Source organism: Lynx canadensis, chromosome B4 (genome assembly GCF_007474595.2).
Source record: "Lynx canadensis isolate LIC74 chromosome B4, mLynCan4.pri.v2, whole genome shotgun sequence".
NCBI classification, from domain to species: Eukaryota; Metazoa; Chordata; class Mammalia; order Carnivora; family Felidae; genus Lynx; species Lynx canadensis.
In genome coordinates, this window is record NC_044309.1 from 19,580,892 (window position 1) to 19,606,606 (window position 25,715).

General features: G+C 44.4%; 1 protein-coding gene across 2 annotated transcripts in view; it reads right to left on the bottom strand.

The window, feature by feature from the left end:
- NEBL (nebulette) overlaps nucleotides 1-25,715 on the bottom strand; it is a 363,233-nt gene that overhangs the window by 210,859 nt on the left and 126,659 nt on the right. For both annotated transcript variants that reach the window (XM_030321282.1, XM_032593838.1), the window contains exon 3: nucleotides 24,150-24,234. In XM_030321282.1, coding sequence (XP_030177142.1) covers nucleotides 24,150-24,234 — 85 coding nt within the window. The remainder of the gene's footprint in view (nucleotides 1-24,149; nucleotides 24,235-25,715) is intronic.

Sequence of the window (25,715 nt, forward strand, 5' to 3'; positions counted from 1 at the left end):
TGTCTCAGAAGAGAAAGACGAAATATGTGATGAGGTGGAAAACATCTCGGACAATAAAAGTTAGCTCCCAAAGAATTTATGATGGGCAACCGATTCTCCAACATGCTACGTATTAAAGTGTTTAACCAGTTTCTCAACAAATAAAGCATCGCTCCACTAAATATCAAATTTCTTTAAAAAAAAATTTTTTTTTAACATTTATTTATTTTTGAGACAGAGAGAGACAGAGCATGAACGGGGGAGGGTCAGAGAGAGAGAGGGAGACACAGAATCTGAAACAGGCTCCAGGCTCTGAGCTGTCAGCACAGAGCCCGACGCGGGGCTCGAACTCACGAACCGCGAGATCATGACCTGAGCCAAAGTCGGACGCTTAACCGACTGAGCCACCCAGGCGCCCCGAAAATACCTTTTAAAAAAAATAGATGCATGAGACATACGCCTACACAGAATTAGAAGTAAAAAATCAGTCAGCTCAGAAAGCATTTATTCAACACAAATTTAAATAGAGAAAACAAAAGAGCAGAACTGGTAAAATAATAACTGAACGAAAATAAGTGACGGGCAAACAAGAAGTTATTGTGAAAACAATTAAAAGTATTAAAAACCTCCAGGGACAATAAAAATCACTCTGAGGGCCAAACTAACACCACCAATAAATAAAATAAAATAAGAAGACATTGACCAGACATTACAATTTTTAAAAATGCAGATATAAACATTTCGCCTCCTGAAGAGAACCTGGAGAATTTTAAACATGAAATGTCGTAGCTATGACATGCTATTGAGATCGCAAAAAGGTACACACATATATCTGTAGTAACGGTCAGGCCTGCTGAGGAACATCTCAGGCTCTGGACGCGGAAAGATGCGAGGTGAGGCCAAATACTAGGAAGGGCCTTGACTGGCTGTGTGACCCCAAGTAGTTTACATGACCTCTCTGAACCGCAGCTTCTTCACCTGCAAAATGAGAACGATCACGCTTACCTAAGAAAGCTATCGTGAGGACTTGAAGAGATACTATACCAAACGCCCTCGGCACCGTGGCTGGCTCACGGTAACCTCGCTTTACTGAGTGATGGCCGTTATTGTTCACAATCATTCACTCGTCTATTCCTCTAGAATCTGTGGGGATAACAAATCCATGGGGAAAGGCCTCCATCCTTGCTGGAGCTCTCACAACACAGGCATTTGGAAACCATGGGCCCGGACTGCGACAAGAACTTACAGGAAGAAAGAGGGTAACAGAAACGATAGAACAGGGGCACCTGGGTGGCTCAGTCAGCTGAGCGTCCGATTTTGGCTCAGATCATGATCTCATGGCTTGTGAGTTCAAGCCCCGTGTCGGGCTCTGTGCTGACAGTTCGGAGCCTGGAGTCTGTGTCTCCTTCTCTCTCTGCTCCTCCCCTGCTTGTGCTCTCTCCCTCTCAAAAATAAACAAACATTAAAAAAAAATTTTTTTTAAAGAATCAACAAATATAACCCAGCAGATGGCTGTGAGGGAAAAGAGAAGGTGTAATAAAGCACACAGCAATCATACTATCCTATCTGCATATTCAAGTGCTTTGAGCACACTGAGATGTGGCTCAGACACCCATAAAAGCCACAATCCAGGGCACCTGGGTGGCTCAGTTGGTTAAGCGGCCGACTTCGGCTCAGGTCATGATCTCACGGTTGGTGGGTTCGAGCCCCGCATCAGGCTCTGTGCTGACAGCTCAGAGCCTGGAGCCTGCTTCCGACTCTGTGTCTCCCTCTCTCTGCCCCTCCCCTGCTTGTGCTCTGTCTTTCTCGGTCTTTCAGAAATAAATAAAACGTTAAAAAAAAAATCTTTTTTTTAAAAAGGCACAATCTGAGTTCAGAGCCAGTCCCAGTTAAGTCACTTGATTCCATCACTTCACTTTCCACTGAGTGACCCGTATCTGTCCAGTTTACAGGTCAGAAGGGACGGTGGCCAGGGTGAGATTTCAGGATGGCCAGGACAGGCCCAGAAGCAGGTCCCACTCACAAAAGGGTTTGGAACCAGCCAACCCGCTGCATGTTTCAGCCAGGTGACACCCAAGGTCAGAGCCAAGTCAACAAGCCCAAGCTTGCAATACTTCTCACTCCCAGGTTTATGTTCCCATCGCTCATCCCCAACAGCAGCGCCCAAATGTCCCCAGTCCTACGACCGGCTCATACCATATGACAATACAGGGAAGCCCAAGTGTACGGGCAAGAAAAAAGGGGGGTGGGGGCTCCCCTGAGTAAAGACTTTTCTAGCTTATGGCAACAATCGTTCACGGATTGCCTAATGTGTGTGAGAGCCTTGAGACACCAATCGGAACTCTCGGTAAAGCCAGATTTCCAAGAAGTCCCTGCCAAACTGACTGTACGTCAGGATTCGAAAAAGTCCGTGTTTTACCTCCACTCCTCCAGAGACACGGCTCAGGCAGCGAGGGACGACGGTTCCTTGTTCCCTCACCAGCTCTCTTTTAACTGCCTCTGAGGCCGTTAAGCTTTTCACATCTATTCGAACATAAACATGAACGCTTCCCCTTTAATGTCTTTTTTCTCCCATAATAATCTGCGCTCTAATTCAAAGAAATGCAATTTCATCGTTGGTTCACCAGGCTGATGTTTGAGAAAAGACCATGTGATGTGAACCATAATGACTGAGAAATCTAATGGAGACTACACAGCAGATGATTCCAAGCAATGCAGTCATTTACTATAAAGCGCTTCCCTCCCTGATGAAAGGTTTGGAAAAATTAAGCTCCGACTGCAGCCATGAATTGTTACATGCCGGCTGCCCGCCTGGGACGGTGTCACCGCCTTCATCGTCGCTGAAGCTCTGACTCAGAGAGGACTCTGGCCACCAGGCAGAGGGGAAGGGAAAGGTCAGGCAGATGGGGACAATGGGGGCCGTGGTCCCCACAACGGATCAATTCTCTTCTGCCATGAAGTATTCGCTTAGCCCTAGCACGGCCCCCGTAAACGGCCATGCAGGGGGGCCCTGGGCTACAGCTGGAGCACTGGAACAGGTGGGTCAGCTGAGGACCCAATGCCGCATGACGGGAGGGTTCTGGTTTTACTTACGTTCTCAGTCAGGAATGACTTCTCCTGGCCTAAAGAAAGCCTATCACCTCCCCTGTCTACACAAGGCCGCAGAGTCCTGGACTTCCACAAACAGAAGTCTCTGCAGAAAGAGAAGCCATTCCCATGTAAAGGAGTAAACAGAAACCAGCATGTGCAAAGGAGGGAGTGAGATATCTGCATAAGAGAGCAAGTGGGCTTAGAATCTGTTTAAATCTAAGCTCTGAACACGTTTGGACATGGAAGGGTTAAATACTTGCTGCAAACAGAAAGAAAGCCTCTGACACAAGAAAGTCACATCCCGATACGGATGTAAGTCAGCAAAAGCTTTGCACGGGGCAGAGGACACCAAATGAAACATCTCTAGCCTTGGGGCGCCTGGGTGGCTCAGTCGGTTAAGCATCCAGCTTTGGCTCAGGTCATGATCTCGTGGTTCGTGAGTTCAAGCCCCGTGTCGGGCTCTCTGCTGTCAGCGGGAGCCTGCTTTGTATCCTCTGTCTCCCTCTCTCTCTCTCTGCGCGTCCCCTGCTCTCTTACTCTCTCTCAAAAATACACCCATTTAAATAAACATTTAAAAAGAAGTCTCTGGTCTTTCTGGGTGCTCTGCCATTCGAGGGCCTCACAAAGATCTGGAATAAATTTGACGTGCTGAACAGTGAAGGTAGAGAAGGAAGGCAGTGTTCCGATGGCCGTGAATGTCTACACTGAGAGCCAAGGGCAGAGGACGAGGACGGGAAGCACAGGTGCACGGCCAATAAAGCAATCCTCTTATTAACTCCTACAGAGCCCATTTCTCTCCAGAAAGTAGCAGGCAAGATGTCAGAGAGACGGAAGGTTGCCAGGAAAGAGCCCGTCTATCTACCATCACACCTGGATAGAGGGTCCCACCCCGCCCAAGCCAGCCAGCGGGCACTGCCACATTCCACAGGGAGAATGGGGACTTGTCACAAGAGGAAGACGGGCACGTATGAAGTGGGGTGGGTGCCTGTGTCACACAAACACGGAACTCCCCGGGCTCTTCCAAGTTATCAGGTGGACTTAACTGCAGGGTCTACCAAAGCAAGCGATTTACGCGATGATACACAACATTATCACAGATCCACCGGGGAAACAGAAACCCAGAAAAACAAGGGGACTATTGGCGAAGCCCAGGGGTCAGGATTCAGGAGATGCCTGACTTTTTGCACTCCTCGCGTGAGCAGATAACTTCCTCGGCAAGCCATTGGTAGGTAAGTCAACACTCTCCTTCAAAACTAAGTCTTTCTGTTTCTTCTTCATAGTCATATGTTTTGTTTCCCGACAGAAAAGACAAACTGGCTCCCTCGCTCGGTTAGACAGCAATGTAATATACCCATTCTCTGAACCCACTCACCAAATATCCAAATGGTCTCTCGATTTTTCCTAACATAACCATTTCTCATAGAGGAATTGATCTAAAAAAAAAACAAAAACAAAAACAAAAAAAAACAAAAAAAAACAAAAAAAAAACAGGCACAAGAGAAAAAGAAAGCCGACTCTTTTCTCGGTAGGTAGTAATCAAGGTGATTTGTTTGCCTAGGGGGTTTTTCAAACTGTGTACTAGCTCAGGATAAATGCCAACCTCTCAAGAGAGGTAAGTACTTTTTAGATGAGAGGGAAATATCTTTAATGTGGGAAAGAGGGGGGTTTTTATGTTGATGAAACAATGTTCTTCCAAATGTTACTTTACAGGGGCCCCCCGGCTGGCTCAGCGGGTTAAGCGTCCAACTTCAGCTCAGGTCATGATCTCACGGTTCTTGAGTCCAAGCCCCAAGTCTGGTTCTGTGCTGACAGCTCAGTGCCTGGAGCCTGGTTCAGATTCTGTGTCCCCCTCTCTCTGCCCCTCCCCTGCTCATGACCTCTCTCTCTCTCTCTCTCTCTCTCTCTCTCTCTCTCTCAAAAATAAACATTAAAAAAATTTTAAACAAAATTAGATAAATGTTACTTTACAATAGTCTTACTAATATGAGTCATAGAAAATTATTCATGAATAATTGTAGCAGAGTTTTGTGTTCCATGCAGGAAAAAAAAAAAAAAAGTCCTGGAACTGCAGATAAACACCAGAATTTAGTCACCTAGCACTTATTTGCCACCTACTGCGTGAAAGCCTACCACGTTATCCTAAACTGTAGAACATTTTTACCTTGTCAAAGATCTATTCAATGATATTTGAACTTTATGATACAAATGAATTTCTAAAATCATAAAGGCACAGAAAATTCAATCTTTCAAAGTCAGTTCATCGGATTTGTTTCCCACCTGACTCTGCTGACACAGTCCTGCTGACACCTTCCGGATGGAACTAGCTGGAAGGATAATGCTCGGGCCTGCCTCCTGTGTTGCTCCTGTCCAGTTGCCTCTCTGCCCACTCATGTCTCTGCCCAGCACCTCCCCTGCCGCACGATCATTCCTTTCATGTTGGTTTCCCCAGTATTTGTTGCAAAGGGCTCTTGTTACCATACCGTGCAGGTCATAACATGCACATTTGAACTACTTTCTGCACTAGATTGTTCTCCCAAGACAGAAACTATGACTCTTCCTTCTGTGTTCCTCGTGGAATCTAATACATAGCTCTGAAACCAACTCTACTCGATCGATGATTATTGACTGAGGGATGATGTCATGGGTTTCCTGCATCGACTTGGGGTGTATATATCCTGCTGTGGAGATAAAAGGTTCTCAGGGCCTTTCTAATCTGAATAGCACGAAGGTTGTTGTCTATACAGGTATAATCACATGAGCGATGTAGAAAAATGGTCACATAGCTCTTATCACATGAACTAACCTTTGCTTCAATTACTTTGACATTTCAGATAAAAGGGCTGGGGAAGAAACATGGGAGAGGGAATAAATCTTAGATATCTTAAAAAACATTTTCAGCTTTTGTCTCTACTAGCAATGTTTATAAATCAACCAAAAATAGTCCAAAGAATCAAGACTTCCCAAAAATGTATGCATTCTGATTTTACTCCTGTAGTTACAAAAAACAAAATACACTATAACCTGTAATTTTCTCTTATTCATATGTATATACTTACTCTGTTGCATTAAAGACATTTGAATTTGACCATCAGATTGTTGATTCTTCAAAAGATTCTAAGCCCCTTTCTAAGGTACACTGATCGATTCACATTCCAAATGGAATTGTATATGTTTGATAGTGATGATGCTGTCTGAAAAGGTTTTCTCTTGATAAAATCTCTCTAGCAATCCTAAAATTCATATGGAACCACAAAAGGCCCCGAATAGCCAAAGTAATTTTGAAGAAGAAGACCAAAGCAGGAGGCATCACAGTCCCAGACTTTAGCCTCTACTACAAAGCTGTCATCATCAAGACAGCATGGTATTGGCACAAAAACAGGCACATAGACCAATGGAATAGAATAGAAACCCCAGAACTAGACCCACAAACGTATGGCCAACTCATCTTTGACAAAGCAGGAAAGAACATCCAATGGAAAAAAGACAGTCTCTCTAACAAATGGTGCTGGGAGAACTGGACAGCAACATGCAGAAGGTTGAAACTAGACCACTTTCTCACACCATTCACAAAAATAAACTCAAAATGGATAAAGGACCTGAATGTGAGACAGGAAACCATCAAAACCTTAGAGGAGAAAGCAGGAAAAGACCTCTCTGACCTCGGCCGTAGCAATCTCTTACTCGACACATCCCCAAAGGCAAGGGAATTAAAAGCAAAAATGAATTACTGGGACCTTATGAAGATAAAAAGCTTCTGCACAGCAAAGGAAACAACCAACAAAACTAAAAGGCAACCAACGGAATGGGAAAAGATATTTGCAAATGACATATCGGACAAAGGGCTAGTATCCAAAATCTATAAAGAGCTCACCAAACTCCACACCTGAAAAACAAATAACCCAGTGAAGAAATGGGCAGAACACATGAATAGACACTTCTCTAAAGAAGACATCCGGATGGCCAACAGGCACATGAAAAGATGCTCAACGTCGCTCCTCATCAGGGAAATACAAATCAAAACCATGCTCAGATATCACCTCACGCCAGTCAGAGTGGCCAAAATGAACAAATCAAGAGACTATAGATGCTGGAGAGGATGTGGAGAAACGGGAACCCTCTTGCACTGTTGGTGGGAATGCAAATTGGTGCAGCCACTCTGGAAAACAGTGTGGAGGTTCCTCAAAAAATTAAAAATAGACCTACCCTATGACCCAGCAGTAGCACTGCTAGGAATTTACCCAAGGGATACAGGAGTACTGATGCATAGGGGCACTTGTACCCCAATGTTCATAGCAGCACTCTCAACAATAGCCAAATTGTGGAAAGAGCCTAAATGTCCACCAACTGATGAATGGATATAGAAATTGTGGTTTATATACACAATGGAGTACTACATGGCAATGAGAAAGAATGAAATATGGCCTTTTGTAGCAACGTGGATGGAACTGGAGAGTGTGATGCTAAGTGAAATAAGCCATACAGAGGAAGACAGATACCATATGTGTTCACTCTTATGTGGATCCTGAGAAACTTAACAGAAACCCGTGGGGGCGGGGAACGAAAAAAAGAAAAAGAGGTTAGAGTGGGAGAGAGCCAAAACATAAGAGACTCTTAAAAACTGAGAACAAACTGAGGGTGGATGGGGGGGTGGGAGGGAGGGGAGGGTGGGTGATGGGTATTGAGGAGGGCACCTGTTGGGATGAGCACTGGGTGTTGTATGGAAACCAATTTGACAATAAATTTCATATATTGAAAAAAAAGAAAATAAATAAATAAAATCTCTCTAAAATAAAGGCATCGCTAATGAACGAAAAGATGAAATAAAAAGCTGTTTCAGTACTGGAAAATTTTTTACAAGACCATCTGCTGAGTCAAATACCTAAATGTCTTGAAAATTAATTACAGCATCCCTCCTCTTATCTGTATTCCCTTGACCAGGAACCAGAGCAATGGCATAAGTTTTCAGAAGCCTGTCAGAGCAGCACAGAACTCCAAGGATCCTGCCCTACACACATAGGTCAATCCAGGATGAGAAGTCAGTGAATGTGAACCGACTTCCACACAGAAAAAGAGCCAAGCTTTCCAGAGCCATGCAGAAAAGGAGCTCAAAGATAGGAGAAAGTCTTGGTAAAATTCTGGGGGGCAAATGCCAGCAGGGCTCATTATTTGACACAGAATTTGATGGAACTAGTTCTCAAAATTAACCTGTGTAAGAACGACTTGGGAACAGATTTCTGGACTCCCTCTTAGTTGATCTGGGGCCAGGCCCATAAATGAGAGTCTTCAACCTGCTCGCCAGGTTATCTGTGACACAGGAAACCACACGTTTGAGAAATGCTGACATACAGGAAGCACCTCACACTTCTTTTTCCTCTAAAATCTTTTCAGTTCTATCCTCCCTCGGGGTCTTTGGGGCATTTGGAGAAAAGATTGGAGGATGAGGCAATAAGACATTTAACCAAGCAAAAGCGGGAAGATCAAGACCTTACTCCAAATTCTTAGGTTCTTACCAACATGAGAGCAGCACGTATGCTCTCCACCTTACATACCCAAAACCGAGTAAACATGAACGTAACACGTGGAGCGGAGGAAGCTCGAACGCAGCGTGAGCCATCCCTGACTGGCAGACACAAACATACACGCACATACGCACACAGCCACACGTATGTGCACACACACACATGCACACATACACATACCCACACACCTGCATATACACACACATACACCCACACACAAGCATATGCACACATGCACACACATAAACACAAACATACACATCTATACACACACATGCACACACACTCGCATATACACACATACACACATACACACACATACACACATACAAACATATACACACCTACACAAACATAGGCACACATTTACATACATAGACATAGACACAATATCTACACGCACGCATACACACATACATATACACACACCTACCCACAAATACACAAGCATACACTTATGCACATACACATGCACACCTGCACACCACAGACATGCATAGGCACAGGCACACATACATGCCTACTTACACACACCTATACACACACATATATACACCTACATAAACATATACACATGCACACACATACACACACATACACACCTACAAAAACATGCACACACTTACACACATATGCATACTTACACACACACCTACCCACATGTACACATGCACATATACACATGTGAGCACACCTACACATGTGTATACATGCACACACATATATAATGCACACACACAAACACACACACACAAAGGGGTTAGTTCTCTGACTCTCCCGCACAAAACCTAGTACATACATAAAATAGACATCCAACAAGCATTTGTTAAAAGACTAAACAACTTTAGACCCATAACCCACAGGAAATTCATCTAACATGTCAGTAGGGAGATCCCAGGCTGACCAAACGGGCCAAGTAAGTGCCACCAAACTGAACTGAAAAGCTCCAGTGTCACTAAGTGCAAAAGAAGTAAAAGAATGTAATGTCAAGTGCATATCAGCAAATACGCCTTTAAGTCATTATTTTATTTCTTTTTATGTCTACCCACACATATACATATACACTTTTATATATATACATACACATATACACACATACATATGCATAGTTATATACATACAATTATACAGTTATATATATAACTGTACATATATAGCTACATATACGTGCATTAATGCCATCATATACTTTTGTTTTTAATTTTTGCAACCTCTTTCCCCTTTGTTTGGCTCACCATTGATAAGTACCAAGACCCAGTGTATATACAGCTACTATATATTAGTCCCTATTTTTCTCCCTACACGTATCATCTTAGTGAGACATACGCAAATTCAGACACAGATATGCACACATATGCACGCAGGGAAAGCTTTGAATTTATATGCTTTCATCCGTATTTCCCATTAAACAAATACCACATGGACATCCCTACATGGCATCTGGTAGATCTCTATTTCATTCTTTCTAATGGCTGCATGATATCCTAGGGTATGGATTATCACAATGGATTCTGCTATTACCTTGTTGATGGGCTTTCACTACGCTTCCTGGTTTTTGCTGCTTCCAGCGATGCTGTCCTAGAGACCCCTGTTCATATGCCTTCTACGTCGATGGTTTTGTTTCTATGGTAGAGATTCCCAGGAGTAACTACTAGATTAACGAGTATATATATATTTTTAAGTCTTAAAAGTTGTTGCTAGATAGCTTTTTTTTTTTAAGGCAGTAACATTTCACATTTCCCAAACAACTACCCTTTCAATCAAGATAAAATAAAATTGTGCTTCAAAGGCAGGAAATCCACAATCTTTCTGTGACCAGCCTCTAGCCTCTGTTGAACCTTCCTAAAGCTCAGCCAGTCCTATTCCTCCCCTTGGCCAATCTGGCCACTCACCCTAAAGCTTGGGACTCCAATGGCCTTCATTCTCCCATGAACTCCCTGCAATTACATGCTAAAGTTGGCATATTTTTGCTTTTGTACCTGATTCAAAGGAGAAGTTCAATGGCTTTCATCAGATTTCCAGAGGGGCCTCTGACCCAAAAAGGGTTAGGAGCCTCTCCTCTGGAGTCTGGAGGGTAACGGGAGGGTTGGGTATTGCTGACGACATGATTTAATTCTCTTGATGACAACCAAAAAAAAAAAAAAGTGGATTTTAGTAGAGAAGGTTTCGATGCTCATGAAGCCATCAAAAACATTTTTCATTCACATTATTTTAAGAAGAAGCAAGCTCTACAAATAGTTTGCAAAAGGGTGTGGGTGCTAAAAAACAAGAGGGGTGGTGGGGGCGACATGGGTGCTAGGAAACAAAAAACAGAGAGAGCTATTTCCAAAACCAGATAAAAGGTCATTTCTTCTCCAGTATATTGTTTCTCAGAGCAGTTGGTATTTGATCCATGTGAAGGGGAAGTCATACTGGGCTTCCATTCAAAGGAGTAAACATTTCAGTAGAAAAAGAGAAGAGAAAGTGAAATGGCAAACAGAAAAAAGTAACAGTTTACAGAATTTGGGAGAAGATCTTTTGAGGAGACCTAATAAACCCTCTAAGTCAGGAATTGTGCCTTTACTCACTCCTCTTCCCCCCCCCCCCCGGCTGCTGGCTTCTCTCCACACCCCCTCACACCCTGAGGGCCGGCAGTGTCTGGCCAAAGGAGGTATTCAGTAAGCACAGACTGAACCAAGAAGTAATTGAAACAGCTTTATACAAAATGAAACTACAGGGGCGCCTGAGTGGCTCAGTCCATGAAGTGTCTGACTCTTGATTTTGGCTCAGATCATGATCTCATGGTTCGTGAAACCAAGCCCCATGTCAGGCTCTGTCCGTGCTGACGGTGAGGAGCCTGCTTGGGATTCTCTCTCTCCCCTCTCTCTCTCCGCCCCTCCTCTGCCTTCCCTCTCTCTCTCTCAAAATAAATAAACAAACTTTAAAAAAAAAAAAGTAATTACAGGAAATACAGTTAAGTCCTTAAATGAGACTTCTTTGCCAGTAAAGGTTTGAAATCAAGAATAGCATGGTTTTTCTTGATTTGTGGTTAATGGCAAGAAAGGATGAGAAAGGCATAGGTGTACCACTCAAGAAAGTGTCCAATTCTTCATTCTCATGAACTCCTGATTTTCATAAAGTTGTTTACAGTTGTTCCTACTTCATTTCATGCATTATCACCCTTATCATCAAATGCTGTAATATAATCCTGATAATTGTTTAGCATGGTCATCAAATAATAACCACTAAATTAATAAACCTCTGGACTCTAGTTTAAAATCTAAAACAAGGGACGAAGATGAAACAGGTATTTATAGAATTAAGTTAATAAACTACAGATAGAGTAAGTAAAACCCATCAAAATGGGTAAAAGCTTTCCTTGTGTTTCCACTTGTTATGTTGTGGAATGAATGGTCTGTCGTCTGGAATAAGCAATATTTTGCAAAAGATCTCATTACCTCACTTCCAGAAATAATACTACCTCTGCTACACTTTTTCACGATAGCACTTTCTTAAAACATATGGAATGACTGAAAGACACAGGAACCGCAAAGCTAATTTACATGATGGGAACCTAGACTGCAATGATATAGCTGTTTCAGTGTCCAGCAGTGAATTAAATCATACTTGGCCATTGATAACAAAAGAAACAACACTTCATGTTTTCTCAGCCCTTCAGGTTTTCAAAGAGACTATTTACTGAACATTGTCTTTCCAAGTTAACTTTATTATGTTATCACGTACGTTTATATATACGCATATATGTATGTATATACATGAATATATATGTCTATTATACTCATATGTATATACATGTAGGGGCACCTGGGTGGCTCAGTTGGAAAAGCATCCAACTTCGGCTCAGGTCATGATCTCGCGGTTCGTGGGTTCAAGCCCCACATCAGGTTCTGTGCTGACGGCTCAGAGTCTGGAGCCTGCTTCAGATTCTGCGTCTCCCTCTCTCTCTGCCCCTCCCCCACTTGTGCTCTGTCTCTCCCTCTCAAAAATGAATAAGCATTAAAAAAAAGTAATAAAAATATGTACATACATGTATATGAATACATGCATATTGTATATGTATGTGTTATATGCATGTATACATATACATATACATATATGCAATATACATATACATTTTATACATATTATATATAACAGTTTATATACACGTTAAGTGGTATCCTATAGAGAGTAAAATATTCTAGAATGAAAAGTTTCAGAACCTTGGCAATTATCCAATCCCAAGGAAATCTTGTTAAGTATATGTTTTCTGTGCAATAGGAAAAACATAAGTTAAGATTTATTTTAGTTTTAATTTTAATGATTTATAAGCATTACAGCTATTCTAGAGATAAAGAAGAAAGTGCATAATGGCTCTAAGATTGGTTGTTTAAAAATAGGTTACGATCTTGGGAATGCAAGCTGGTGCAGCCACTCTGGAAAACAGTATGGAGGTTCCTCAAAAAACTAAAAATAGAACTACCCTACGACCCAGCAATGGCACTACTAGGCATTTATCCAAGGGATACAGGCATGCTGTTTCAAAGGGGCACATGCATCCCAATGTTTGTAGCAGGGCTATCGACAATAGCCAAAGTATGGAAAGAGCCCAAATGTCCATTAATGGATGAATGGATAAAGATGTGGTATATATATACAATGGAGTATTACTCGTCAATCAAAAAGAAGGAAATCTTGCCATTTGCAACTACGTGGATAGAACTGGAGGGTATTATGCTAAGTGAAATTAGTCAGAGAAAGACAAAAATCATATGACTTCACTCAAATGAGGACTTTAAGAGACAAAACAGATGAACATAAGGGAAGGGAAACAAAAATAATATAAAAACAGGGAGGGGGGCAAAACAGAAGAGACTCATAAATATGGAGAACAAACTGAGGGTTACGGGAGGGGTTGTGGGAGGGGGGGCGGGCTAAATGGGTAAGGGGCATTAAGGAATCTACTCCTGAAATCATTGTTGCACTATATGCTAACTAGTTTGGATGTAAATTTTAAAAAAGAAAAAATAAAAGAAAAAAAGAATAAAATCAAACTGTACTAAAGACCTAAAAATAATCAATTAATTAAAACACACACACAAACTATGCAATCTAAAAATGCATACACATCAATACATATTATTATATATATTTACATATATATAATAATATGTATGTATAGTTAATATAATAACAAAAACCACCATAGTTTAAAGACATTAAGAATGTATTTGCTTAGGGGCGCCTGGGTGGCTCAGTCGGTTAAGCGTCCGACTTCAGCTCAGGTCATGATCTCACGGTCCGTGAGTTCAAGCCCCCCGTTGGGCTCTGTGCTGACAGCTCAGAGCCTAGAGCCTGCTTCGGATTCTGTGTCTCCCTCTCTCTGACCCTCCCCCATTCATGCTCTGTCTCTCTCTGTCTCAAAAATAAACATTAAAAAAAAAAAAAAAAGAATGTATTTGCTTAAATAAGCTCTATTGCAAATTCGTTTATTAACTTACAGTCCCTTGCTACAGTAAATGAATACTCCTTATTTCTTTGATGGGTACTGTTTCTTATAGACTGTATTTCTTAAACTTATGGTATGAATTAGGTATGGAAGTGCTATCCATCTGAAGCCTGCCTGGTCTTTTCTTATGTCTCTGAACAGTCCTTGGTCTCCTTCAGGGGCCCCTGTTCTTCTGCACCCATTGGCACCCCATTAATAGCCAAGATTTAATCCTCAGCCCTCTTTTATAATCCCCATGCCCTTCTTCCATCCTTTTCTGTATCACCTACATACCGATAACTCCCAAATCTCTATCACCACTTCAGACTATTTCCTACGCATCAGGTTTGTACAAGTAACAATCCAGTGGATGCCTGAAAAACCAAGCAGGGAGCTGGGACCAGCTCTTCCTAGCTCACCTGAGTCAATTGTCAAACACAGATTTTTAAAAAATATATATATACAAATTTACAGTCAAATAAATTATACTAGAAGTAGAAATATTAAATATGTCAAACTTATTTCAAATTTAAAAAAATCGGTTATGACCCTTGGCTTCACTATCCTTTACTTCTTTAGTTTAAGTAAGAGTGTGAAATTTGGTATATTTAGTCGTTTGGTGTCTAAAAGCACTATGTGCTTGGGAAGGTAAATCTGTAGCTGAAGATGCTTATTAGATCTTCCTTCGTAGCTACTTGCAGATTTCAGATTCCCCTGAAGTAAAAACAATTCCACATATATGAAAACGCAGCATGTCAGTCAAAAGGAAGCCAGATTTTCCCTACTAGTTAGGATCAAATTTGTGTTAACTTAATTTCTGATTTACCATCATCTCTAACCCCTGACTTCACCAAAAATCAAAAGAGAGGCCGGGAAGGGGTAGAGGAAGGGAGAGAAATTCTTCTAATCGTTCTCTTCAGACACTGTAATGAGAAATACTCCATTATAAAGTACAATCAAGGGCGCCTGGGTGGCCCAGTCGGTTAAGCGTCCGACTTGGGCTCACATCATGATCTCACGGTTCGTGGGTTCAAGGCCCGTGTCGGGCTCTTTGTTGTCGGCTCAGAGCCTGCTTTGGAGCCTGTGTCTCCCTCTTTCTCAGCCCCTCCCCCGCTTACTCTCTATCTCGGTCTCAAAAAATAAATAAAAGTAAACTTAAAAAAATTTTTTTGAATATATTACTAAGAAAAAAACAGTATTAATCAGTTGAGGATTAAGAAATATTCAATCTCATGAGCCTACTAACCTAATGAAGTGGCTTTAGGTTGAGCTTCTCTGTGCTGAGCAGCACTATCTTTCACCTTTGAGAGATTCCTGGAGTCCACCGAATTGACTCAAGGCTGCAGGCCTCAGCAAAACAAATTGCTTCTAGAAAGGACAGGGGGTGGGGAGCACCTGGGAGGCTCAGTTGGTTGAGGGTCCAACTTTTGATTTCCGCTCAAGTGATGATCCCTGGGGTCATGGGATCGAGCCCCATGTCAGGCTCCGTGCTGAACATGGAGTCTGCTTATGATTCCCTCTCTCTCTCTCTCTCTCTCTCTCTCTCTGCCCCTCTCCCCACTCACTTTCTCTCCCTCTCTCCCCCGACTCTCTCTCAAAAAATAAAAATAAATATAAATAAATAAATAAAGGACAAAGGGGTAGTGAAAAGCAAATAACCTTGTAGTGAGAAAACACCGACTTTTAACGTCCAAAAGCTATGACCTAATCAAAGCCACTCAAGAACACAATTTAAAACAAAGCATAAAGGAAGTGAGCTAAAATAACTAAGACACTTCTTAAAAGTGTACTAATACTTCTAGTTACTTCCACATAGAAAACCTGAGCAACTGAACTAAAGATGTCACTAGTTGCCATCAATGGATGGATATTATGACTGCTATTATTTTTTGTCTTCTCTTGTCCTCTGTTATTTTTAAACACGTTTAGTGCAAAATTAGACACATCTTCCGAAGCAAAACTGATTTTCCCATCAACTTTCTCAGACCTCTGACCTTCAGCCAATATCTGAGACTAGTCTGGGGAATGAGCTTTTAAAGGAATAGTCACACGACATGGAAGGTCTGACGATTACTGTTTCGGCAGACCAAAAAGAATGGCGAATCCTTCTCTTTAAGGGTCTTTTCATCTTTGCTAACCTGAGATGTGACTGCAGAACACTTTTGTACTACAGTCAAGATCATTACAACTGGAGGGAATTTTTAAAAATCATCCAGTACAAGCCATTATTTTATGTCCTGAAAAGGCCAAAGGTCAGCGGTACCCAAAGTCACACTTAGTGGCAGAGGCGGGACTCAAACTCAGATCTGTCTTTTTTTTTTTTTTTAAGTTTATTTATTTTGAGAGAGAGAGAGAGAGAGAGAGCAGGGAAGGGACAGAGAAAGGGAGAGAGAGAATCCCAAGCAGGCTCCACTGTCAGTGCAGAGCCCGAGGTGGGGCTTGAACCCACAAACCGTGAGCTCATGACCTGAGCCAAGATCAAGAGTCAGACACTTAACCGACTGAGCCAACTAGGAGCCCCCTTGAAACCAGATGTCTCGGTCTAGGGCTATATTTTACCACAAAAGCCAAAGGTTAGCATTTTACGTACAAGGTACTCAGATACAAAATAAAGGTCGATTTCCTACAGCTGCTCTGCTATTCCTCCCGAGTCCCCATCACATTCAAATGGGAGGAACTAACTTTAGTCCCAGCCATTAAACGAAATCCATTCAATGACGTAAACGGCTTAGGTATATTCAGACTTCCTCTTGCTTCCTGTCTCCACTATCAATATGCCGTCGCAGCGGGTGTGAGCTGGGAGGGCTTCAGTGACTTCAGAGTGAAGAAAGAGGGAAGTCCTGAATCCACGTTCACAACTCCCCATTCTCCCCTCTAACTCCTTTGGCCACAGTGGCATCTCCTCGACCTCTTGGTCATTAGCATCCACTGAGGACCGTGGCTGGTGACATCATGGTGTATTCTTCCCTTGGCTCGGAAAAAGCTTGGCGGCATTGCCTGCCGAGTCTGGCTCTCCTCACGGGGGTCCTACTACCGCTCCCTGCCTGCGTAAGCCACCCCTGGCTCCAGGGGCACATTGTCCCTGCAGTGGGAGCTCCCTCCCCAGCAAGCACCCTCGGCCTTCCCCTGCGAGGTGCGCTGAGACTTCCATCGCCTTCCACGCCACGCCAGACGCTGGAAGACAAAACCCGGGTTCTCCCCGTGCCCACCATGCCGGGGAGGCTCACTGTTCAGGTGGGAAGGAGCGTACGTCTTGTAGGGTGGTCTTCTCTGCTTCTTGGTCCCCCCGCCCCACCTACTCACCATGCCTCCCCATCTTCCCTCTGGGAGACTTCAGCCAGGACAGACAGGGAGGTCCCGTTTCAGACTCTGATTTTTCTGCCTTTTCCCACAATCTACCAGGGCCAAAAGAGGGACGGACAGTCCTCTTCACATGGGACCATATTTTATCCTTCTCAAAATGGGGTTCGCTCCTCACCTTTCTCTGGACCCATCAAAGCGAGGTGGTGTGGCAGAACACGATTCATACAAGAGAAAGATGGAAAACACGTTGATTTGATATTGCTAAAATATTCACTTCACCATAGCCGTTACAGTCATGACCCCAGAGCCACAAAATTGATAGGCTATATATTCAAATGCCTAATTAAAGGACCAGGAATCTGATTCTGGCCGGCAGAATCACAACAAATAGCGCACAGCCTGGCCACACAAAGTACGGCACTCACATCCGCCACCGCCAGCTGCAGGAGTGATCGAAAGGAAGACAGGACGAGCCAGGAGGGCACCAAAGACCCACGATGCCAGGACTCCGAGACCAGATGGAAAGAATATGGGTCATTTCCGGAGGGGGAGGGGGAGAAGACCAGGCCCCTGTGATGAAAAGCTCTAAAACCCCATCATGACACAGCAAATCAAAACATCTTGGGTCATTTTGCTGTCTGTCACTACTGACATTTTTGTCCCTTACATCATTTTATCCAGAAGCAAAATACGAAAACAATCTGCCTTAAGGGAAATTACCAGGGTTAGAGTTAACATCTGCACAGCACGCTAGGTTCCCTGGAAGAAACGTGCCGCATTAATATTTCTCCTTTGAAGTTCTTACCCACATTCATCCCTTCCTATACGTGAAACATAATCTCTCATCATTCTTGCTGCCTCGAAACCCTGCAAGGGAACGTGCTGAAGCTTCTCCCTGTGAACTTTCACCTTTACATCCAGGAGAAGGTGCTTGTCGCGGGAAGGAGGCAGCATCGCCATGGGATCAGGATACAGCATCAATGGTGAAAAATCAGAAGATGGGAACTAGAAAGCTGCCAAAATTAGGTTCAGAGAAGAGGCACGCATGAAAGGTGTCTCGTCCAAGATCAGCGGAACACAAGAAGTACCAACAAAAACGATCTGGGGGGACAGTCTTGGTGTTCGGAAGTCTGAGGTTGTCAGACGAGATAAGGGATGGGAAGAGGACCCGGCGAAGAGCAGAGGAGGGTTGGGTAAGTTCAGGAAATGGAAACAAAAAAGGAAAACTGATACGCATTTTGAAATGGGGTCTATGGCCAGGCAGGATGCAGCAGACCAGACGGAGACCCCATTACACATTTGTCTGCAGAAAGGTACTCAGGCCTCCCACTCCCTGCAAATGTTTTAAAACATAATTAGAATACGCACAGCCCTCCCTGCAGGCCTTGTCCCGGTTGCCATTTCACCCACTTTGATTAGTTTTTTATTACCATCCTGTCCCCGACTAAACCACAGATCCCCTGAGGGTGAGAACTTTATCTGGGCTTTGCTCACCACAGTGTCCCCAACGTGGCCTTTGAATGGTGCCCGGTGGCCAGTGAAATTCAGGTGTGATTTATGGCTGGGTGGGGGCCCTCGGGAGGGGATTTGAAGCCTTCGGAAGATGCTATCCAGCTACCTCCCCAATCGTCTTTCAAAAGCCACGGGGGTTCCCAAGTCAGAGATTCGTGGCTTTGAAGGAAGTCAGTCTCCGGCGACACTCGATCAGCGTCACCCGAGAGGGGTCTGCGTCAGGTAGTTACTTAACACCTGACTGGACGCTTAGACGGCAGATAACTGAGAGAAAAGCCCTCCGGAAATGCAACCACAGAATGGGGAGGTCCAGAAGTTGCCAAGGGCAAGCTGGAGAAAGAGAAAGCGTGCCACAGGACCACCTCCTCGAGCGTCCAGAGGTTTATATCAAGCACGTGTCTTCCTCTCCCCCACAAAGACGCTAAACTCTTATGTCCCCTATTAAGAAAAAGATACATTCCCTTCTCACCCTTCCTGCTCCCATCTACTGTATTCCCTCCGAGCCATGCGCTTTATGCCTCCGCAGAGACGCGCAAGATTAAAAAAGAATCAGCACAGATTACAAAATGAAGACTCAAAGGTTCCAGAATGATTTGTATTCTCTCCATAATCATTTTCAATCGTTCATCGTACCCGCGCTCATAAATTACACACACTCCATTTAAGAACACAGTGAGCCCAAAATCTCTATTATTTTCGGCATGATTGCAAACAGCTAAGCCAATCACATAAACAACCAAGTGGGTGCGACTAACGTTCCACTTGGAGCAGTGCTTCTCAGATCTCTGCCCCACAGAGAGCCAGGGCTTCCTGAGACAGTCACTCGGCCCTGGGAGGGGGCAGAGGCGGTGACGGAATGGGGGTTTGGTCCTCCTTCTACCGGAGCTTCCCCTGCCCATGCCACCGAGCGACCCTTTCCACAGCTTTTAGAAGTCCGCAGACCCCCGGGCCGGGCACTCAGAACATCCGTGCCCTTTCTTCCAGAAAGAGTATGCTACACAGCCTGAAAAAAGGACACGTTTGCTACAACATACTTTGAAAATAATTCATCAAGAAAATGTTTCTCCTAAGGGGCTTCTCACATCACTTAATTTTTTTCTTAAGTTTATTTATTTATTTTGAGAGAGACAGAGACAGTGTGAGCAGGGGAGGGGCAGGGAGAGCAGGAGACAGAGAATCCCATGCAGGCTCCACACTGTCAGCACAAGCCCAATGCCGGGCTCGAACTCACAAAATTGTGAGATCGTGACCTGAGCCGAAACCAAGAGTCGGACTCTTAACCGACTGAGCCAGGCAGGCCCCCCTCATGTCACTTAAGTTTTTAAACTTTAGGGATTTTGCAACTTACAAAGGGTTTTGTTCCAGTTGAGTTTACAAGGCAGGGCTTTTCAACACCGGCTCACTTTCCTACAGGGCAAAGATATTATGCCCATCCCGAGCATGTGACTAATGCTAACAACCAATAGTTATTACTATTAGTAACGTTACTAATACCACTGCAAGTAGAGTTTGACTTTTGCTCCTTGTAGAAGGGGCCACTGGGGGCGTCGAACCACTATGTACGCTCTTTCTTTGAAGCCATCCACCCTGTGATCTGTGATGAAAAGGGAGTTAAGTGACAGTGGAAGTCCTTCCCCCTCTCCCTCCCCACCAACTCAACTGCCTGTCTCCAGGGCAGTCCCTGTCCCCCTGTCCACCACAGCCAGTGTCTGCCCGTCCGAGGCTCCAGTGGTGTGCCAGCTGGAGAAAGCCTGGAAAGCAGTGCCACCACCAGCTCTGAAAAGCTAACTCACGGTTTGCTTGTTTATTCTCCAATATTTCTCATCATTTTATTATGACAATCTGACACCTAATACAGATCCCCCCAAAAAAGCTTGAGAGGGTTTGACACTCAGGGGAGGAAAAAAAAAAAGATGTTGGAAGTGTCTACAACCCTCTCAGAAACTAAGAACCAAAAAGATGAAGGAAGAAAAGGGAGAAGATCACAATGTGTCTCTATAAATAACTGTTTAGGTTCAACCAAAATTTCGTTTTTGTTTTTCCTCCATTTTGGCCCATTTGGTAAGATAATGAGCTGAAACAAAAGAACTAGTTTTTTTTTTTTTAATGTTTATTTATTTTTGAGACAGAGAGAGACAAAGCATGAGCAGGGAAGGGGCAGAGAGAGAGGGAGACACAGAATCCGAAGCAGGCTCCAGGCTCTGAGCTGTCAGCACAGAGCCCGATGCGGGGTTCAAACTCATGGACCATGAGATCATGACCTGAGCCAAAGTTGGATGCTTAACCGACAGCCACCCAGGCACCCCCAAAAGAACCAGTTTTAACCAAACAATTCTAAGAGAGGATTTCAAACTTGAGATTTGGCACAGGCTTAACTCATTTAGTATCGCAAATGACTATAAACAAGTAAATAAAATACTAAAAGTCAATTTTCCATCCAAACGGTTGAGCTGTTCAGAATTCTTGATGTCCAAACACTAAGGTAACGCTGTGCCGCAGAAGCAAACTATTTAAAATGCTAAAATTAAATCAACTGCCATTCATGAATGTTACCATTTGGGAAGATCCCTTTCTATGCCTTTGCAAAAGCAGAAATGCTCTTACAGAAGTATTTGCATCTGTCACCCAGAAAAATACAGCTGCTAATAAAGAAGAGGAGGAGGATTTCTTCCTTTGCGTGACTTTTGCACTCAGCAAAAGTTCCTTTGCATAAGCTGAACTACAACCTTGTACTGCAACCATTTGCTCGCGGATCTCCTTTTCTGAGTGCCCTCTGAGCCAAAGGACCAGAACACTGGTTAAGAGGGTGGATAACGAGGGCTCACAAAATGTAGGTCTATTCCAAGTTCAACTCCTTACCAAGTTTGCAAGGACAAGTTATCTGACTCTTTAAGGGTTGAGTGCTTCATCTAAACAGGGATAGTAATCATAAATACCTGTTCCGTGGGGCTGTTTGAGACCAAATGGAACAACACATGTAAAATTCTGTGCCCAGAATATAGAGCAAGGCTGACGATGAGGAGGAGGCTTTCACATCCCCAATGCCCCGCACGGTTCATTGCAATAGTGCAGAGTCAGTACGTGTTTCTTGAACCGAGTTGAATTTCCCCACACGGTCGGCCCAATGAAGTCCTACATTTCTTTCCGGCGATGACACTGGAACAAAATCTTAAAGAAAATCGGATGCCTTCACCCGCCCACTGTTTTGAGACCCCACGGTGCTTTGTGCCTTCCTCTATCAGCCCTGTGCCACCACCCTATCAGCACCTTCTGAAGCTTGCAGGTTGCTCCGTGACAGAGAATAAAACCAGCCTTTCGTAAAACAGTGAGCTCCTTTTCTTTGCATTTCCAGAACCGGGCACGTGGCAGGAAAACAGTAAATGCTTGTTCCCGGGCCCGGCTCAGGCACCTATCGCCACTAACTGAACCCACAGGGAGCGGTGTGCCTTCCAAGGAAGCAGACAGGTGTTCATATCCGATCCTTTCTCAACCTTCAAGGGTCCACTCCAATCCCACCTCTGGCGGGAACCAGAGACCAATCCAACCGGTACTCATCCCTCCCTTTTGGAATCCTTACTGTAAATTAAAGATAGCCATTCTGGTGGGGTTGGTGTCGGGGGGAAGGGGGGGTGTGGTTTATTAGTCCTGTTTCCTCACATACCCTGTGAGCTCTGTGAAGGGAAGATTAACTAATTATGAATTCTTTTGCACAGAACAAGGACATGTAATAGGCAGGAAACAAATATTTGATTGCTTGATTTAGTTCTGTTTTCCAATGTGCTCGAAGTACTCCTCCAGAATTATCTAATTAATCCTAACTTGATGAGAAGAAAGGCATATTGGATCTGCACAGACCACAGCCAAGTCCTGGCACCCTCCACAGTGTGAACGAGCAGGGGTGTTCTTGCCGGCTCGGCGACACTGCCTCTCTTTGGCCAGCACTCAATTTTTTGAACTAATGGCTTAGCACACAAGAATTAGCATTTTACAGAACCAAAAACTAACTGCCAACCAAGTCTTCATGGTGCTGCTAGCCGACAGCAAACTCTACTTTGAGTTCTATCTCCCCCAACTAAATGGACTGAGAAGTGGTCCCAAGACCCACAGAAAGAGGGTGGAGGGAACCACAATCGCCCCCGTGGTCCCATAAACCTGCACAGAGATAATGAGATCTGCTACCACCGAGAGCCGACCTCTGTCATTTAGAATGGCCACAACTGGCATTTTCAAAGCGTATCAGCCAGGTACCTCTTTCCTTTGCAAATTCTGTGCTTCTTTTTTTTTCATCTCGAGGATTTTCGGGGACCGTCATAAAAACAGTAAGCCTTCACGATCACATAATCTGTCAACTTTGAAAATGCTTTCGCACCTCACGACCTGTTGGATACCTGCAGCCACCCAAGACGGGTAGACAAGATAAGACAGACGGATAGCGGGTCTCACTTTACATAAGCACAGAGAATCAGAGTGGCTGGCCCAATGTCCCAACCAATGAACCACAGCAGGGAGGGGCCAGACTCCGCCTTCGCTCCCCGCCGCCTCCCTCAGCTCCTTGATGTTGTCTTACTACATGGTTGACCAAAGGGCTGCACTGTAGCTGTTCCCCATCTTCCCACAGTGTGGCAGGCAAGACAACTTCTCTGAAAGAGAGCGCCCTGTGCTCCCTCAGAGATGGGGTGTCCCTGCAGAAAGTACCGAATTTAAATCCCCAGTCTTAACCAGCGTACTTCACCATATTGAAGGCAAGTTTGCATCCAAAATGGTTGAGTGGGAGCCAACTGTGGTGTTCTAATCTTTGTTCATGCTGTCAGTGTGACATATGAAAGAAATGGGAATAACGTGACAGGATGAAAACAAAGCTAGTGGCTGGTGTGAGATACACAGACAGGGTGTTAGCCCCACACGCACTGCAACTGGGTCAAGTTAACACCTCTTCTTTCCCCTACATATGCGGTGTGGAAAAGCTATTTATAAAATGTTTTTAAATATTTAGGACCAAATAAATCAATATTGTTGGGAAACACTTACTCTGACCAGAACTCATTTAGTTGCCCTAGTCCCATGTGAATAACAGGACCGGGAATGTCAGGATGATCCAAGACCAGGAAGAAAACAGATGTTTTCAGCGCTTTCACCGAGAATGCCCTCCCAGGCCTGCCTTCAGCCTCCACACCAGCCGGTGACCGGGCATAAACAGAACAATGGCGAAACCTCAGAAGAGTGGCCTTGGGACTAATATTTGGTACCAGTGCAACAAAAATAGGCTTTCGAGAAGTTACCTGACTCTGCAATTCACTCTGCTGTTTCAGGCGAAGATTTTCAGGTGTATCTGCCACCGTGGTGAAGGACTGCTTTGGGTAGTGCCTGTGGAGAAATATTTTAAAAGAACATAATTAAAATCTTATGTTGCAAAGCAATGCTTTGACACCCGGTTGCTTTATCCTTCCCTCCCATCACAGTGGAAAGAGGCGTCTCTCTCCCCTTGGCGAAGGCCATCTCCGTATCGTTATTCTGGGTCCCTCCTCCATTCTCATGACCCTCTATCACCAGTTACCCACCACGCCCTGAAATCTCAACCTCGACTTCTCGACTCTGTTGGCTGCCTCCCATCAGCACCCAGGCATGCTCGAGGCTCTCCTATCTTTTATTACCTCTCCCTCTAACCACACGCTATTCTAGCCTGTGGAGCTAGACTCTCTTCTCTCCTTCGGCCAAACTTCCTTACCGAGAGGCCTCGACTCACTGTCCCTGCTCATCTCCTCTCCAACTCTCTCCTCAGCACCACACATTCGGGCTTCTACCTCCTGCTTCCAGAAGCTTCTCTGCTCAAAGTTCTAAGGACTTCCCTGTGGACACATGCAGCAGCCATCTTTCTGTCTTCCTCTTGCTTCACCACCGCTCCATCTGGAAATGTCCTCTCTCTTGGTTTCTAATGTCACCGCACACTGCCGGACTGGCTTCTCCCCCTCTGGTTGTTCCTTCTCTGTCTCCTGTGGGTTCCTCTCGGTTTGCCCTTCCCCCTTCGGGGTTCTTCTCAGGGTGATCTACATCTGGGTGATCACCTGGGTGATCTCAGTGACTCACAGCCGTGAGTAATCGCTACGTGTATGCCGATTACTCCCAAATCTAGCCCAGCGTTCTGTCCTAGATCTCAGACCTCCTGGCATTTCCTCTTGTGTATGTTCCACAGCCACCATAAACTCAACCAGTCTGAAACTCAGCTGTCCGATACCCCACCCCACCTCCAAGACAAGCACCTCCCTCTTATCCACTCTTTCATTTAGAAGTGCCCAGTTGGCCAAGCCAGAAACTAGGAGATAATCTTGCCTCCTCACGCAGTCAATCAGTCACCAAGTCCGTTGATTCTATCTCCTACATACGCCCCAGATATGTTTACATCTTCCCATCTCCACTGCAATTTTCCCGATAGGCCACAATTTCCTTTCAGGGAAACAGAACGCTTGCCAGTCTTGCCCTTCTGAGCCAGGGTGCCAAAGCAAACATTCTAAAATGCCCGTATGATTACATTACTCCTCTGAGTGAAACCGCTCAACGTCTCCCCATTGATCTGAGAATAAAGTCCAGTCTCCTGTCTTCTGAGGTTCCACGATCGCCCTCTGAAGTCTCCCTGCTCACTCGCCACGTTCCACCCATGGAGCTCACCCTTCTCTTTCCCGCCTCTTCGCCACACGCCGCTCTCCTGGACCAGAATACTCCTCCCTCCTCACGCCCTGCTTCTCTGGCTGACACTTCTTCATCACCTAGGTCTCGTCCTACACATCACTGTTCCCAGGAGTCCTTCCCATCGTAATTCTCATCCCATTCATCTGTACGCTCCCACGGAC